The 16,704-nt window shown below is 40.5% G+C and overlaps 1 protein-coding gene across 2 annotated transcripts in view; it reads right to left on the reverse strand.

The window, feature by feature from the left end:
• Window positions 1–3,343: 3,343 nt before the first annotated feature.
• LOC124146585 (cortactin-binding protein 2-like) overlaps window positions 3,344–16,704 on the reverse strand; it is a 75,992-nt gene continuing 62,631 nt past the window's right edge. For both annotated transcript variants that reach the window (XM_046516938.2, XM_046516937.2), the window contains exons 16-22: window positions 15,715–15,814; window positions 14,161–14,310; window positions 13,402–13,489; window positions 12,223–12,519; window positions 11,599–11,768; window positions 10,180–10,375; window positions 3,344–9,134 (exon numbers count right to left, since the gene is read on the reverse strand). In XM_046516938.2, coding sequence (XP_046372894.2) covers window positions 8,531–9,134; window positions 10,180–10,375; window positions 11,599–11,768; window positions 12,223–12,519; window positions 13,402–13,489; window positions 14,161–14,310; window positions 15,715–15,814 — 1,605 coding nt within the window. In that variant the 3' untranslated portion in view covers window positions 3,344–8,530. The remainder of the gene's footprint in view (window positions 9,135–10,179; window positions 10,376–11,598; window positions 11,769–12,222; window positions 12,520–13,401; window positions 13,490–14,160; window positions 14,311–15,714; window positions 15,815–16,704) is intronic.

The raw sequence follows: 16,704 nt of genomic DNA on the forward strand, positions 1-16,704 counted from the left end.
GGGCTGAGGGCTGGCCACGTTAGAACACGGATGTTGTGTTGTTGCAAAAAGGCCATGGTAGCTCTGGCAACATGGGGACGAGCGTTGTCCTGCTGGGAAATGTGTTGTTGATGTTGTGCAAAAAATGGAACAACGTGGGGTCTGATCACTTGGTCGATATACCGCTGAGCAGTGACGCCCTGTCCCCGACCTTGACCAACATTCAGAAAGCACATGGGTCCAAGTCTCGCATTAAGTCCAATCCCTGCCCATATCATGACGCTACGTCCATCCCATGGATCCCTTTCCATATCGTTTCTGTCAGCGAAACATCACCTCGACGCCGCCAAATTCTGACTCTTCCGTCTGCATGGGAGACACAAAAGCGACTTTCATCAGAGAAGATTACACGCCTCCACTCACGATGACGCCAAATGCGATGACCCTGTGCCCACTGAAGTCGTGCTTGTCGATGCCGTGGTTTGAGAACAGGACGACGTGCTGGTCGGCGACATCTGAGGTTGTTGGAACGGAGACGTCGGATCACAGTGTCCCGGCTAATGTGTCGATTGTGTGTTCCTATGGTCTGTCGAGCACGTTCACTTGCAGTTAGGAACGGATGTCGCTGGTGTTGACGGGTAATCTGCCGATCTTGTCGAGGTGTGGTGACCCTCATCTTCCCGAGGCAAGAGAGTCAACTGACTTTAAAAGTCCAGTTTCCACCGCGGAAGACAGTAGTCCTCGGAAAAAAATCATCGTCCGCGTACAAATATAATAAGATTAAAAAAAACACTCGAAAACCGGACAACCGTCGCGGATTTTTGCCTCAGCAATGAAAATAGAGCTATTGCAGATGACTTATTACTTTGTCACCATCGTTGGGGCCCATTAGTAAAGATGGTCATATTTCAGTGTCATATTTATTTCTTAATTGTACATATTCCTGTTGATATAAGACCCGTGAAGATTCGGGGTAGAATAGGTCTTCAGCAACCCATGCTTGCCGTAAAAGGCGACTTTGCTTGTCGTAAGAGGCGACTAACGGGATCGGGTGGTCAGGCTCGCATGTCATCGATCCCAATTGCATGGATCGATGCTCATGATATTAATCACTTTATTGTCTGGTCCAGATTATTTACAGGCCGCCGTCATATAGCTAGAATATTGCATTGTGCGGCGCAAAACAAGAAACCAACCAACCAAACTGTTGATATATACCAGCTGATTTGTTTCAGATTTGATTAAACATGTCAGGGAAATGTCTACTTCTGGCCTCACCAACTGCCAGGGAGGAGTAGACAAAGCCTGTAAGGAGAGATGATAACCAGATCTAGATTTGCAGCAGTAATGTTGGATTTGCGCCGAATTCCAAATGGAAGAACCAGCTTTGGTTTCTTTCGAAATACTTCTTTCTTAGAGGGGATTTAAAATGGAGTCATAAGCAGGATTGGAGGGATTGGAACGTCATTTAGTAATATATTGAAGAGGCAGTTTGTACGGCATTATTTTAAGGAAGATTCATTAGCCTCCCCATAGAGGCTGTCTACAGATGTTCGAAAAGCACCAAGACATGGTCTTAGTCCTTGATGGTGGATTGAGACATGGTCCTAGTCCTTGATGGTGGATTGAGACATGGTCCTAGTCCTTGATGGTGGATTGAGACATGGCCCTAGTCCTTGATGGTGGATTGAGACATGGTCCTAGTCCTTGATGGAGGATTGAGACATGGCCCTAGTCCTTGATGGTGGATTGAGACAGGGTCCTAGTCCTTGATGGTGGATTGAGACATGGTCCTAGTCCTTGATGGTGGATTGAGACATGGTCCTAGTCCTTGATGGTGGATTGAGACATGGTCCTAGTCCTTGATGGAGGATTGAGACATGGTCCTAGTCCTTGATGGCGGGACCCGTGAAGATTCCGGGGTAGAATAGGTCTTCAGCAACCCATGCTTGTCGTAAAAGGCGACTAACGCGATCGGGTGGTCAGGCTCGCTGACTTGGTTGATGCGTGTCAGCGATCCCGATTGCGTGGATCGATGCTCATGATATTAATCACTGGATTGTCTGGTCCAGACTCGATTATTTACAGACCGCCATCATATAGCTGGAATATTGCTGAGTGCGGCGTTAAACAACAAACCAACCAACCAACAACCTTGATGACGGATTGAGACATGGCCCTAGTCCTTGATGGAGGATTGAGACATGGTCCTAGTCCTTGATGGCGGATTGAGACATGGTCCTGGTCCTCTATGGTGGATTGAGACATGGCCCTAGTCCTTGATGGCGGATTGAGTCTATTTTTTTTACATTACTCCTGCAAGCTCCAGCATACACTATGGAGCCATAGTCCAATTTATAGTGCATTATTGATCTATATAAGTGAAGAAGGGTTGTCTGATCAACCTCCCCACTTTGAATTTGAGACAACTTCGGGTATTTTGTCTTCAGATATTTAATACGTACCAAAAAAGTCAAATGGTCGAATATTTATCCCAAAAATTTGGCTTTAAGTACATTCTTAATTGGAGTGCCATCTAAAAAGCGTTCGGGTCTTTTAAGGGGGGTTATATTTTTGACAGAAATGTATACAATTGGTCTTGGTCTGTGAAAATTTAAAGACATTCTCAAGTTACCAGTTTTGAATTTTGAGACAATTGTTCAATAGTATGCATATTTTTACCTAGACGTGAAATATTAAAATCATCCACAAACAATGACCTATCAATTGAGTCATTGAATACTTTTGATAGTCTATTGATTTGTATGAAGATATATGTGAAGATAAGCATCTTGCAAAGATATATAATTTCAGTCATTAATATTGTCAGTGTGTACCTATGCTGTCATGTTCATACCATGTGCTTTTTATAATACTGCGCCACATCAGCAATGCACATGCAGCTTTTCAGGATGTACAGCTTCACACAGGCTGCTACTAGTGTGTGGGCAGATCTATATGTGTCAGTCTTGGTATACAATAAATGTAGTGATGCATATATATATTGTATGTTGGGTAGCCAGACTTTGGATGACAGCTGGCAGGGCAGAATGGGGTTCATTGTGCACTGATTAAACCTGTTATATGACTGTCAGAGTTAATTACTCTTCATTCGCCCATGTTCTGGTATATGCGTGGTACAGCTGGAGGCTGTGGTACAGCTGGAGGCTGTGGTACAGCTGGAGGCTGTCAACAACAGAGAAGCCACATGTGATCACACTATTCTTGACTGCCACTAATGTGTTTTGTTTGCACTCAGCAATATGTCTAGACAACATGAGCATCAATCCACGCATCAACCATAGTTGCTGAAAATAAATGAATGAAACTCTTCTGGCTCATTTCCATAGACAACTAACTAACATTACTCGTTACAATATTTTTAATCCATGGGTGAAAATGACATGATCACAAATGTAAATCCAATCACATATTTGTCAGCACCAGTGTCAACAAACACTTGTCATTCAGTATACAACCATCATTCACAATCTCGTGTCATGTTGAAACATACATTTCTGGCCATTAACAGTTAGATGAAAGTTGTGCTCCAATCACAAACCTTGGGTTTCTTTCATACAACAGATTTACATTACCTTTCCAACTTTGTAATCGAATACAACCAATTCTTTTTATAGAAACAAATTCCTAACCATTCTGTATATATATATATATTTACATACACTTCATATCACAGCTACCTAGGTGGGAGATGCACTATTGTCTCTGGTGCTTCGAACACAACATTGACACTCAGCATTAGAAGCGGATGAGATTGCCCAGAGCAACATCTTGTTTTCTAGGTCCAATAAAAAAATATTTACTTTATAAAACCTTGCCGACATCGTAAACATGGATTTCAACGTGCAGATTTCAGTCGAAAACTATCCTTTGCAAATGATGCAGTCAAGGTGCTAACATGACTTGATGCACTTTGCGAGGTAAGACCTGTTTCTTTACAATATTGATCATCGATCTTGACTGGGTGCCACATTTTGTTGAGTCCCGGTAATGATAGGTCAATAGGTGGGACCACCTAGTTCGGCAAGGGTGGAAACTGGACTTTTATAGTCAGTTAACTCCCTTGCCTCGGGAAGATGGCATAAATGTTGCTGTGGACCTCTCCGTGCTTCCTGTGCTGGAGGAGATGTCTGAATTATGTACATATTTACAGATCACAAACACACACTATGGGATTCATGCATAGATTAACATCCAGGAATAGTATATAATAAATAGAATCTTAAATGAGGAGGTAAGATAATGAATAAAACGTGCATTTCCACAACACCCCTTTGTGAACTATATAACATCAGCTGAGGAAGTTCCAAGCAGGGTAAGATTGTTCATGAAACAGGGATTCCAAAAGGCCATGAACAGCTGGTGGTGTTGGATGGACTTAAACAAGCTGAATTATAAAAATACAATAATCAGGACACATGTCTGCAGGATAGAGCTGAGAGAATAATGTGGCTGTTCTTTAAAATACATAGATCAAGTGCAATGTTACAGTTGCCTCTGGGGGCACGGGTGGCCCAGTCTAGATTCGCTGTGCAGAGTTGATTATGTTTCAAGGTTTGTCAGGACCATGCCCATGGGTTTCACTGAAGTGGTAAACGTCTGCATCACCTCTCACATACCGTGATATAACTGGAATACTGTTCACAGCGGCATTTAACCAACTCACTAGTTGCCTCTGCAGCAGGCATTTCACTTCATATGATCATCAACTGTCTTACACTGAGGGAACATCAAACAAACCTTAAAAATAAGGAATAAATATTGTAATAATTGTCTTGTCAAACAATATTAAAGTACAAGGGCATAGAAATCTTGTCAATAGGTTAAAAATGTTCATTTCACAATCTGAAACATACCATGTCATTTCCAGTGTAAGTAAGTGGAATCTGCAGACATGGCATTCTGTTCTTTCAAACATAAAATAGACAAAACCCTTTCCATGATCACAAGACTCTGGTGTGATTCCGACTATATCATGACAGGGTGAAAAGATGGCACTCATCACAAAGGAAAAACCATTTGTGTCACTGAGAAGTCAAATGTCCCCCATATGTGCACTTCGACCATCACCTGGAAGCCCTGGTTAACTCCGAATATCAAGATTCATACACGAAATCACTAGGCTGACCTTACAGCTGTTGTAAAAACTTAGTCGACTTGGAAAGAGTTTTCCTGATTTTAGAAATGGGTTTTGTGTGTATTCAGACAGTCATGACAAGATTATTGCTTCCTGAAACATGGGATTTATACAGCCACTCAGGAATCCAAGTGCAACCTGTCCAAGGTGGATACATATTATCAAGATCACGTGAAGCAATCAGATCTCATCATTCTGACATGGAGGTATGATAAAGTATGTCATAGTGAGTTTTGTTACTGATACTTTGAACAGTATATCAGGGTATGCCAGCTTAAAGTACACACAAAGCTAACAAAACAAACATCACATTGTTTTGAATAACAGTGCCTTCAGTAAAAATCTTAGACACATTCATTGACTTTGTTAGTAACTGCCATTAGAAACCTGCCATGGTCGCTCCAGACACATTTCATTTAAAGTCATTTCAGGTATAAACATTTGAGTATGTTAAAGAGAAATGAAATATGTGCAAATTCAAAATTAATTTGAATAATCAAACAAAATGGATAGATCTACATCATAGGAATGTCAACAAACCAATGTCTGAACAACTCAATATGGACAATGTATTCAAACCGGCCATTTGAGGTTGACGACGCCTTGAACAAGGCATATCAAATGAGAAATTAATTTATCTCGGTCCAACATTCGATCATACTGGCTCCGATAGATTGCCTTTTATGGTGAGAATCATGAGATCATGGTAAATCAAACTAAAGACATTACGAAAACAAAAGTTATTTTTATATGCAGTTATTATGAATCATTTGTCAGATTTGGATATCATGAGTAAAGAAGTGAAACACTTTTTTCGGTGTCAGCTATCCATTCACAACTAGAGGTTTCAATACCTTTCCTTATATCAAATAGAAAACTTCAGAAATGGCATCTAAAAACAAGTTGATAATTTCATTAAAAGTGTAAGCTATGAGGTATAAAAATAAATCAAGAATTAGTATATTATTTTTGGTAAAAATGACATTTAGAATGTCAAGTAAAATTGAAAAAACATTGCACCTGCAACTATTAGCATGTAGTTCCTGAGTTCTGGAATTAAGATCATCTGAACACTTGGAAGATATTAGTAAGGCATATTGTCAGTTATTCATTCTTTAAACAATAATTCACTTAAAATAAGAGATTCCCAACCAAACCATCATATATAAACATGTCTTCCCATTTACTTGGAATATTTTAGATTGAACATTATAAAATAAAACAGATTTAAAGAAAAGGGCAGCATTTCTTTTTTTTAGATTTCTCTTCATCTCTTATTACAAAATAAATAGTCGAAAAAGATTTTAAGTTAAAAAAACAAAACTGCACCTCTCCTATTAGTATAGAAGCTGCTCCTTAAATTTGAAAAGAATCTATTCAGTAGTCCTAGTGTTTGCACATAAAAATGTCTTCAGAAGATCCTTTGTTTAGGTCATAGAGGTATAAAAATCAAACCATTCCTTGCTTCACCAAAGCATTTGAATCTCAGAAAAATTATCCAATTTTAAGAATCAGATTTAGGTCCCTCTAACCAAACAAACCCTAAATAACAAATGTCGCCCAAAACGATACCTGCACGTCACATAGCACACGATTCAGACAGTCAAGCACTAAAGGAACAAAACAAGTGTAAAAAGCTAAACCACAGTGGGGCCCCATGTTCTACAATAGTAAGACACACAGGAATCGGACAGTTAAAATAATAGCACTAACATACACTAAATTCACAACAATCAGTTCATTTTCACTTGGAGATCATAACGAGCAATACGTAACCGCTGGAGACCTGCTAGAGGTGCTTTCTCCCTATCCCCCTGTCTGGGCACAAGTGAGGGGGTGGGTCAGAGGAAATCAGGACGGTCACCAAAAACAAGCATTAGGGGGGAGAGTCATCATTTTCAGTGCATCAAAAACATCTTAATTGTGGACACTGTAAATTAGATATTTCCACGTACGCTCAAAGAGACAACATACCCAATCTGATATGTTGGGCGATATACTATTCCATATTCTGGAAAGTTCATTGGGTAATTCTGAAGACCACAGAGACTGTCTTGGACTAGTGCCCCCATTTAGGTTTTTCTTACTTCAGCGAGAACTATTGACTTGAATCTCAAAGTGAAAATGACGACAACCAAGGCCATTCAAACAGTGGCAGTCAGAAACAATGGATCTGCAGTAAACAAACAAACATACACACACTGCCATGCCTTCAATATGGGGTTCTACAACACAGGAACAGCCCTAGAGGCTCATGTAAAATTGTTACAACTGATTCAAACTCATTCCGTTCTTGAGGAACAACTTTGTGTGATGTGAAGACAGATGAGGGAGATGGTATACGAGACATTCCTGGTTAACTTTCCAAGTGGTACTGCTGAAAAATTCTCTAGATACAAGATGACTACTTTCATTTCAATTATATTATTTTCAGAACAAACACCTCACTGTCCAATGGTAGATGTAATCTGTGCACTTGATGAACACAGTTAATGGTGAGGTCCTCATCAACAAGAAGCGCCTAAGTGTGCCAGCATCATTGAAAATAAATAAATAAATTGTCTTGAGTATAACAAGTCATGTTGGTGTCTGGAAAATGGGAACGACTTCCCACATGGTTTGAAGACGGTACATACAAATATTGGCACACTGTAGGCGACACCATTACTTCCCATTATCTCGAGAAAAATTTCACGGAAACCTGAGAATTGTCTTCCATGAACAAGTGGAGACAGGATCTTGGCAAAGAAACTACCCTAAAGGATGTCTGCTGCTGCTGCTGCGACTAATGATTGTTGTGTATGGGGGGCGGGGGGGTCTTCTAACAACGTAACGTAAGACAATGTACCACCCTTCTGAAGTTACGAACCTATAATGAAGCAGAGAATTAAATCTCGTTTCATGACATGTCGCTGCATTATAAGAATTTAGTGCAATTTGTAAAAGGGCACATTTTTAATGATTTGCAACAAATATAGCACTCTAACATACAGATTCATTATTTTTACCACGTTGATAATTAAATGCGTTTAATCATATTTAGCATATATTTCATGCGAAACAGTTAACACGATTTCCTTCAATGTGCAGTTAACAAATATGCCTCATGTCACAAAATAAACACTAACTCCCTTCTCTCTTCATTTAAACAGTTAGGTATTTCTTAAACCTTTATTTTCTCCATATTAGAAAAAGTTAAAAACCGCTAATACAGCCTAGCAGACATCCTTGACCTGTTGGAAAAGTTACAACACATACCCAGTTCCGCATTCATAATTTCAAAAACATTCTTCAAATCACTCCATTCTTGTACTGCCATTATCATTCATTGTCAGGGTTCATTTTGTGATGATTTTTCTCCATGTTGGTCAAGCTTTAATAGTAATAAGTTTGTCAACTTGAACGTTTCTTGTTCTGTTTCGGATGTGCATGACCATTCCCTGGATGCTTTTCGGTACCGTCTCTGGTTTTACTTGGACTTTTGATGCTAGGACTCTTTTCTCTTGGACTTGCTGTAAACACAACTGGTTCTGGAGACAAGTTTAAAGATGGACTTGATGGTGACCGGGGACTTGTCACTTCCAGGAATTTGAAGGAATTCAAACTTGATGTGGGAGTTGTCAGGGAGAAGGAGAACGGACTTGCTGATCGTCGTTTTGCTGCGTAGCTATAAATAGTGCTGGAGGAAATGTTTTCGGATGATCTTGATTTTTTGGCTGCCATTGGGGAACTGAACTGCCTTTGCCCGGAGAAAAGGGGGCTAACTCTGCCTGAGCTATGGTTTGCTGAGTGGTCAAAACTGGACGAGGGACTGGACTGTGATAATGCCATCAGTGTGGGAGATCGGATCTCCAGTTTGGGCATCTTGGGTTGCGAGGCAAGTGGGTCGGCTTCGAGGCTCTCCTCTGCTAGACGTGAGGCTTGGTCAACACATGATTCTGACAGACTTCGGCGCTTGCTGTTGCTCAGGCCAGTCTCAAACGATTCCTCAACATTTCTGTAAAAGAGTTTTATATATTCAGATTAATAGAAACATTTTTTTAGCACAAATGTGTCATTGTCTATTTAATGCTGCAATCAGCAATATTTCATCTGTATCATGATGTACATTAGAGATTTGAGGAAGAAGAGTATTTTAAGTTAATGCTATCCCCCAAATACCAAAATATGAAAGTCAGCAGTGGATCACTTGATTTGAAGCGGGGAATACAAATGGTTCATGATCTATGCTCTGTAAATTACCCCTCAATTCAAAGGAATTTGTTGTCAAGGAAACTGAAAAGACGTCGGTTTATGGCTGAACTGATATCTAAAAGTTTGGTTTGGAAATATTGAACAGTCTTTGAGTGATGTTCCAGGAAAAAAACATGATGGAAGGCCAGGAACCATCCCTATATCCCACTCCCGTGAAGATCTTAGTTACTTGATAGACCAGTGAAGATCCAGGTTAAAATTGCTCTTCAGCAACCCATGTTTGTTGTAACAGGCGACTAAAGGGTTCGGGTGGTCAGCTTTGCTGACTTGGTTGATGCATGTGTGGATTGATGCTCATGGTGTCAATCACTGGATTGTCTAGTCCAGCCTCGACAGTCTTCTTGACAGACTGCCATCATATAGCTGGAATATTGCTGAGTGTGGCGTATAAAAACAAACATCGTAGCATCGTATACAGGCACATCACTGCAGAGGAATCAGGCCTGGACCAATACCACAAGCATCAATCCATTCCATCGGGCACAGTGACTCGTTTACTTTTCTATCTGGACATGTGCATTTTAGTGAGTCTCAGTACTCACTTGTCATTTGAAGCATAAGTCTTTATTGTTGAACACTGCTCTCGGCTTTTTTAATGACCATAAGTTGTAGCAGTATCACTCCAGTACATGTGGTTTTATGCCATTGTGAAAGAATAAAAACAAATTCTAAGTTGATAGAAAACAGCTGTTCATTTGAGCTGAGGTTATACTGTGACTTTCATTGACTCAAAAAAAAAGCATGTGGCTTTCTGCTTCGAAGCGTCAGTATGTCAGTACATGTCGGACCTGTTTTTGTTCCGGAGCCGGACCCCCGAGCTTGTGATGATCTCTACCCGAGATGCCTTGTCATTGGTAGAGTTGTCTGCCCCTTGCTTCTGATCTTTGCCATTCATCGGACTCCCAAAGGAACGTCTTTTCTCAATCTTGAGAGGGATGTCCAGTTCATTGCTGCCACTGAAACCACTCATGTAATCCTCTTTGTCTGGAAGGAAAGGTACCAATCAGAACACACCTTACACCAGGGATTTATCTTGGAGTCAAAAGAAAGTACGCTTGACCTGCACCATATAATTTTGTTCAAATCTGAAATTCTTAAAATATGGTTTATGAAAAAAAACATATATATACTCTAATCGATATATAAAATACAAATGCTCAAAAGGATTCAACTAAGCTCAAAACACAAATCGTTTTTCCAAACATTATCAAATATTTGCAGTGGAATAATTAAGTGTTCGTAAGTAGGATAGGCTAGGATATATCGATATAATCTAGTAACATTATTATAATTCAAGTAACGAAAATCAAACAATTTTCACTGTTTGAAGACAAAACTCTCGGGTTAGATTTTTCTCTCATAAGTAAAAATGTCCAGGAAAACCCTGTCAAAGTACACAAAGACATTAGTTCTCAGATAAACTTGTGGTACTAATGGGACAGTCTGCCTAAGTTTTATAATGTGAACAATTCGAGATTGGCATTTTGGTCAAAAGGCTCATCTTTAATATGTGTTTGTTTGTTGTTTAACGCAGAACTCAGCAATATTCCAGCTATGTGACGGCGGTCTGTAAATAATCAAATCTGGACCAGACAATCCAGTGATTGACATCATGACCATCGATCCACGCAATTGGGATACAATGACTTGCGTTAACCAAGTCATCGAGCCTGACGAACCGATCCCGTAAGTTGCCTCTTACGACAAGCATAGTCACCTTTTATGGCAAGCATTCCACCCAGAATCTTCACAGGTCTCATCTTTAATGAGTGAGTATGGTTTTACGCCGCTTTTAGGAATTTTCCACCAATATTCCAGCAGGAGACACGGGAAATGGGCTTTACACATTGTACCCATGTTGAGCCTACGCGGTGACGATGAACACTAACCACCAAGCTTCCCCACCGCTCCTCATCTTTAATGATGAGTAACAATCACATTTTTCTCCTAAGCTCGTGACTTTGTTTGAAATATGCCACTCTTCACCCAGAAGCAAATGGGTACCTGGTAGGATGAGATGTGACAACCTTCTGGCGCTTCACAGGCAAATTTTGTTGTATACTCCCCAGGGAGCTGAGAATGAAAAGCGAGTGCACACTGATCTACTGACCAGGGTAATAATAATGTAGCGCTTTGAGCTTTAGGTGTGGATTTAGTGCTTATAAATTGCACATTTATTATTATTAATATAGGATTCAGCTTCTAACCTTTTCCTGTCAGGGGGCATCCAAGGACGATTGACCTCTGGACAAGGACGTAGAGAGCTGTGTTGGCTACTTTCTGCTGACCATCGGAGGCTGTCTCACTGCCTGTACCTCGCTTGACGGCATCGCGGACCTGGGGCGCGATCAACTCATTCCACATGCCCTTGACCCACCTGCAACATGGGACAGTCGTGACTGGGGACACGTAGCATCATGGACATGGACATAATAATCAACTTTAGATGTGAGTGAGTTGGGTTTAACGCAGCTTTGAACAGTATTCCAGTTATATCATGGCATGTCAGCTTGATTTGGGAGGAAAGCCTGAAGTGATTGAGATCTACAACATTTTTGTGAAACCCATGAGCACGGGTATGGTGCTGACAAACCTATGAACATAATCAAGCGAATCTGCCAACCATCATTCATGTTTTTTGTGCACAGCAAAATGCAGCCCCTTAGACAACTGGGCCACTCAAGACCCTTGTAAGTCAGTGTTAAAGAATGGTAGTTACGATCGACTTAGGGCCCCTGTTCCACAAAGTAATCTCAGCACTGAGTGTTGTAATAATTTGAATTCTACCTCATCAGAATCCACAGAAGGAACAGTTGACAGAAACAACTCACTGCAATACAGCCTCCTGGCTCAGCTGCTCCAATGGACACTGGAAGAACAGACAGGGACCAAAGGCAAGATCCGGAAGTCCCAGTTTCGTGAGGCTGTCGTTGAGTCTCTGCCACAGGCAGATCACCCACTCAGCACAGCGGAAGACGGGCTTGTCGGGCGACGGCAACCGCCCCCCGTACAGATGGAGAAGGCGGCGGTGAATGTAGCGGGCAAGATGGTTGCGGAATGGCTCGGAGTCAAGGCGAAAGTGAATCCAGCGGAATCGTTGCTGAATACATAGGTCAAGGCCAGTTGATCTGAGGACGAAAGGACATAAGGAGTCATCAACACAGCTTTTGAAAATCATACTAGTCTTAGTAAAAGTTCCAATTATCCTCATTGACTGTAATAACCAGTTCCCGATGCTTCAGTTTTGCTACAAATTGGAACGGAATAAGACATAAAAAATAGAATAGTACACATTTTTGTCTTCTTCAATCAGGACTAGCTACAAACTCTGAGAACTAGTGGTTTACACAAGTTCCCATGAATTATTTGTTTTCAAGACTACAACACTGTAGGTATTGCAGCCTTAGAACTAAACTTGGCAGACAATATTTGTTAATGTTGGTCAGTAAAGTTGTTCTACATATCAACAAGCATGAAATACCTATATCCTCTGCCAAAATGACGTGTAAAAGGCAATAGCTATGTTCGCTGGAATTTTTTGTAAATGGCCTAATTGCAAGCACTGAAAACATTATTAACCCTACTGCAAAGAGCAGGCTGGTTCAGGAGCCACTTGAAAATTGTGTCCCCACTCCCACCCCCATTCACCATATACCTTGTACAAGTTCCTTTGTCAAGTGGTATTCATCTCAATTAGGTAATTATCCAAAATAGCATGACAATTTCAGTACTCTGGGTAATATGGGTATAAAGTTTCATGGAAAATATATGATTGTGGAAAGAACACCATCTGGTGTTTTAGTTACCCTCTGTTTATGAAAGCAACTTGTATTTCGGGCAAGGATAACCTGTGCCATGGAACAGCAAAAGTCACCAGTTCAGCATGTGTTTCATAATAAAATATGAAACAGTTTCGGAGTAATGCTCCCTTGTGATTCGCTTGGTTGTTAAATTCAGGTACAACTACCAGTATGTGATAAGTCTGTGTTTTGATGAGATAAATGTAATACCTCGTTCTGTTCATGGTGGCAAGGAGGTAGAAGTTGTCTGGCAAGTAGTAGCTGTCACTGTCATCGTCAATGTCACTGACAGAGCCAGCTGTAGAAAAACAGTGTGACACAATAAGAACAAGAGTCATTAGGAGATGACATATTCCACCGGTCTGGTGCAATTTGGAAATGGAGTTGGCTACTTATACCTCACTTTTGGTTACCTTCAGTTCAGTGAAAAACAAAATGATGCTGCTTAGTAATTTTCAAAATCCCAAATCATAAATAGGCATCAGTTTACCACTAGACTGATCAGTATAGCAAGTGTCATCCAGAAATATTTAACCGTTTTGAATTTGTGTTCCAGGAACGAGCACTACCCTCCAAGTCCAACTCGTCATGAAAATATAAAAAAATACAAAATATGAACATCCCAAATCATCAAAAGACACCAGTTCACCACTCGAAACTTGCTTTTCAGATCAGTCATCTATGAATATTTAACGGTTTGGGAGTTCTGTTCCGGAAATAGCCATCGCCATGTCCCCCCGTTTTTCACACCGTGGGGATAAAAATAAATACCCTAAATCATTTATATGTTCAGCACTAGTCCTTACCAAAACTGCCCAATGAGAAGTCCCCATGAGGGATGGTAGAATGTTTTGTTGACTTTAAAGGTAAATTTCAATCACTGACTTATAATCACTGACTAAAAGTGTGCATGAGGCAACAGTTGTGCAGATCTTCACGCCCCCATACACGCTTTCTTGGTCTAGCTACCTTTAAGCCTAAATGCATATGTCTTCCCTCGGTACTCTATAGGATCAAGGAGTTTCCCGAACAGTTGAGCTATGTTGACTTTCTCCATGTTCTCCAGCAGCAAGATGGGGGACTTCCCCTCAGTGGAATGCTCTATCGGTACAATACAACCTGCAATATATAACACACTTTCAGGAAACATTGCCGGGTGAAATCAGTAGAAACAATTCGGTTTTGTTTGATGTTTAACACCACACTCTGCAGTATAACAGCTATGATGGCTGTCTGTAAATAATTGAGTCTGGACGAGACATGTCATTAATTGACAAATAAGATACAATTACAGTACATGCATCCAGTCAGCGAGCCTGACCACCCAATCCCGTTAGACACCTCTAAGACAAGCATGGGTTGCTGAAGACCTATTCTAAACCTGATCTTCACGGGTCAGCAACAATCCTGAATGTGCATGTTTCTGCTAAACTGTTTCAAAAATTCCCTATAATTCCCATGTAAGTATTTTTGTTCAGATTTGTTTAATGCTATATTTCAATGTTTTTAGATTGAGTGAATGGGGTTTTTTTCCAGTCAGAAATATTCAACTTTTTCAAGGCAGCCTGTGAATGATCAAACATGAGCAAAAATCCACACTGTCCCATACTTTAACATAGCTTTTGAGTGCCACTGAAATACCTGCAGAGGAGCCCACACATTTTTAATTTTATGTTTCGCGGATTTATTCCAGCTTTTCCACACAGGCCGGTTGAAATATTAATAAATGTCAATCATTCATTTATGTGTCATTCTGCTGTGGAGTTAAAACTGCAGGTGACCTTGAAGCACTGACAGTGAATTAGACATGGTATTAATAAATAACATTTTGTATTTTATAAGTGGGTCTATATTACCAGCTGAACACATAATAAAAATAAACATTTTTATGTTTATTTTATTTCTTAGACCAGCAGTAGGCCAGTGAAAGGGAAAATAAAACAGATATATGTCCCAATGGGCCTCAAGAAAATAAGGTGCCAATACGTCAGTATCATTTCCCATGTGAGAATGGTTCATTCAAGGCAGACGTGGTGGACAAGGATGTTCCTGCAAGTCTGTTAAAATACAGTAGTAAGGCTAACAAAATAATACAAGAATTAGTTCTCAGGCAATGACTTTTGAAAAGTATGTAACCAAATAAACAGTTGTGTACCATCAACCTGGGACAAGCATACAAACTCCTATTGCTGCCATGACCATAACACGATATGCATAGCAAAGCAGTGTGAACTGAAGGGGAAGTAAGTGGATCGCACTGTTTTTAAGTACTAGGATTTATTAAATTCTTTTAAAAATGGAAATAAAAAGGAAACATGGGCAGACTTAATGATGATGTGGGCGGTGCCTGAGAACTACCGGTAAGACTACTATTTTTTTAAGCCTTAGATTAGATTAGAGTAGCATTATGACCCTGGGCCCCTTCCATGAATTAACCGGTGTGTTAAACTATCTACTGGAGCTAAGATCACCGTGTGGAACGGGTCCCCAGTTTCTTGAATCCTGCCTTTGTGTTTCACTCACCTGACTGTTTGAGAAATGAGATGAAGTCAAAGTTTGAGAATCCAGATTGGAGAGACAGCGAGAGGATCTGTGGTTCCCGTCCAGCAGCACGTTCACTTGTCTGTGGAGAGAAGAATCAACATGTACATTCAGTAATGAGTGAGTTTTTAACAGTATTCCAGTTATATCACGGCGTGTCAGCTTAATGGGGGAGGAAAGCCCAAAGTGAAATAATTTAAAAACCAAACAAGACAGTCAGGCAGGTACAAGATCCAATTGAATGGCCTGTCCATCTTAAAGTTACCTGCCCACATTTAGACATAATGAACATTGAAAAATAGCTAAGAAATAAGAGAGAATCATGTCTTGATTCAATTAGTTCAAATAATGCAAATAATTCCTTGAGAATCTACAAGGAGTTATAATAAAACTGAACACCTGAGCTATGAACACACAATGCCATTTAGAAAGTGGTCAGATCAAACAAATGTTATGTTTGGGATAACACTTTACTGAGAAAGTACAGATTCTCATACTTTCTTAGGTTGAGCGACATCCGGGATTCGAACCCACACTGCCAGAGTGAGGCACCTAATTGCCAGCACACAAAGTCGGCGATCTAAACCACTCAGCCACCGAGACTTCCACAAAATTGAAAGTCCGACAACTGGAAGTCTAGATCACGTTCCAAATTGGAACTGAAAATATCCCAACTTATGTTATAGTGAGTTGGGTTTAACGCTGCTTTTAACAGTATTCCAGTTATATTGCTGTGTGTCAGCTTAATGTGGGAGGAAAGCCCGAAGTGATGCAGGTCTCAGACGTTTACCACTTCGGTGAAACCCACGAGCACGGGTATGGTGCTGACAAACCTAGAAAAATAATCGGGGCAAACCAGGATTCGAACCCACAACCATAGGTTTCTGGCATGCCCAAGGGACGCAACTCTGCACAGCCAATCGTGGCGCCTCAGACGACTGGGCCACCCGTAAATTAATTTGTTAAGTGAAT

This window comes from Haliotis rufescens, unplaced genomic scaffold, assembly GCF_023055435.1.
Source record: "Haliotis rufescens isolate VD_foot unplaced genomic scaffold, xgHalRufe1.0.p SCAF_23, whole genome shotgun sequence".
NCBI lineage: Eukaryota > Metazoa > Mollusca > Gastropoda > Lepetellida > Haliotidae > Haliotis > Haliotis rufescens.